Source organism: Olea europaea, unplaced genomic scaffold, assembly GCF_002742605.1.
Source record: "Olea europaea var. sylvestris unplaced genomic scaffold, O_europaea_v1 scaffold630, whole genome shotgun sequence".
NCBI lineage: Eukaryota > Viridiplantae > Streptophyta > Magnoliopsida > Lamiales > Oleaceae > Olea > Olea europaea.
In genome coordinates this window covers 114,151-116,097 of record NW_019264661.1, presented here as the reverse complement: position 1 = coordinate 116,097, position 1,947 = coordinate 114,151, and the positions used below count along the sequence as shown (strand labels likewise).

The 1,947-nt window shown below is 31.8% G+C and overlaps 1 protein-coding gene across 2 annotated transcripts in view; it reads left to right on the top strand.

Annotated features, from left to right (window-relative positions):
* Window positions 1-1,563: 1,563 nt before the first annotated feature.
* LOC111389900 (haloacid dehalogenase-like hydrolase domain-containing protein Sgpp) overlaps window positions 1,564-1,947 on the top strand; it is a 2,679-nt gene continuing 2,295 nt past the window's right edge. The window contains exon 1 of one of the 2 annotated variants that reach the window (XM_023014884.1): window positions 1,564-1,755. In XM_023014884.1, coding sequence (XP_022870652.1) covers window positions 1,730-1,755 — 26 coding nt within the window. In that variant the 5' untranslated portion in view covers window positions 1,564-1,729. The remainder of the gene's footprint in view (window positions 1,756-1,947) is intronic. The other variant, XM_023014883.1, reaches the window with a different exon arrangement.

The window sequence follows — 1,947 nt, the reverse complement described above, 5'->3', positions numbered from 1 at the left end:
TTATTAAAATAAAATATTATTTGATATTAGAGTTTAAGATAATAAATTCTATAAATCTTTTTCTCAAAATTAATTTGATTACTTTTCATCCTCAAAGGGTAATTACAACAACCGTCCCCAACTTTTGACTCCTATAAGAATAAAGACCCAACATTTATTTCGTAACATATTTATCCCCAGCCTTTAAATAATGAGTGAGATCCATCCAAAAACAATATCATCCTCATATCTAATTAACATGCTAAAATGCTATTAAAAATAATAATTTTGTAAGCGACTTAAAGACCCGTTTGATTGAACTTCTATTTTTGGTAGAAGAGCTTCAAGAGAACTCTACCTTAGAAAATATTTTTTCTTAAATCTCTACCTTAGACAATTTTTTTCTAAAAATTATTTTAATCAAACAAAGCACTTTAAAAAATTATCCAAACATGTTCAAAAGTTGACTTTTCAAAAAATCATGTAAAATGAGCCATTAATGATTAAACAAATAAATATTTAAGTGAAATAATAAAAATAAAATTTATCTTCCACCTTCTCACCCCAATCAATTGTTACAATTGTAGCACAAGTAGCATCGTCATTGTCGCCAACTGGTTGTTATGAGTGTACAGAATAATTTTTCTACGTGCTATATTTTCGACGTGACAAACCCATAGGAGCAATCTATTTCGTTGTTTGATATTCAAAAGTGGCTGATATATTTTTCCAATGAGTTTTTCTAATAAAAATTGACTATTAAGATTGTCCCTCATTTTGGCCCTTTCAAGTGAATAAAAAACCAAATCCACTCAATTTTTTTTACGTAATTTGAATACAAACTTGGGATGTTCCCACATTGTGTATTGCTATTCTGCCAGGGTTTAAACCCAGGCATTGGAAATAGGTGCAGGTGTCAACACCTGTTTCCTTTTTTTTTTCATAGTCTGTCCAATAATCAGATGACTCGTGTCATCTGGTTCCAAACCTTGAATTTTTACCGTCACTATAGCATTCCTCTCCCACATTTACCAAAAGTTTCGCTCGTCAAATCTAAGTTCAATAATTTTCGTCTTATATCATTACATTCCTGTACCATCTATTCTTCTTTTTTCTTTTCATATTTTAATTCAGAAACATATGCAATGTTGTTTTGCACAAAAATACCCTTTTAGGTTAAATTAATGTTTCTCTATCATAAAAGAATGGCAGTTACCATCGTTTCATAGGTTAGGGACCCATAGTGTGACAAATTAAAGGTTCATGATCTAATATCACAAGGTTCAACTATTTGGAACAAGACTATAATTTTCTACGAGAAAGGCTAAATAGTTGAGTCCCGACCAAACAAGGAATATGCGAGTGATGCGGCTAGGCATGATCAAGTACCTGTTTAAGCTCCATTTTTTTAAAATTTTATTTTAATTTCACATTTTCCAATTAAATAATTTTACAGGTAATTCAATTATTTATTTATTTATTTTTTTTTAACCACACGTTCTGAAAAAAAATAAATAAATAAAATTCATTGTATCAACTAAAAATGGGTCTCAAACATGGCTAATTGTGTTGGGCACGGGAGTAAGAAAAATGTGTCAGCCAGTGAGAAGGGCCTTCACGGTTGATTCGGTGGAAGATTCCCTCCACCTTCTCCATCCATGACTTGCAGGTCTTCCCCGACCCGGGCCGGGTCTTTTTTAGATCTATAAATTCCCATTTCTCGGGAGATTATCAGTATTTGCATCAAAAGATGACAACTTCTTCGGGTGAAAACAGGTGAGGTTATGCAAATATTCTCTATTTTCGTGCTTTGATTCAATGCATGCTCCCCTATTAATCAAATTTGTTTGTTGTTGGGCTGCTGTTGACTTGTCTGTTTTACATTTATATATGTTTTTTTTTGCCCCTTATGTGTTAGATTATTAGAATATAAAGCATCTTTCACTCTTGTGGGAATTCTGTATTCTC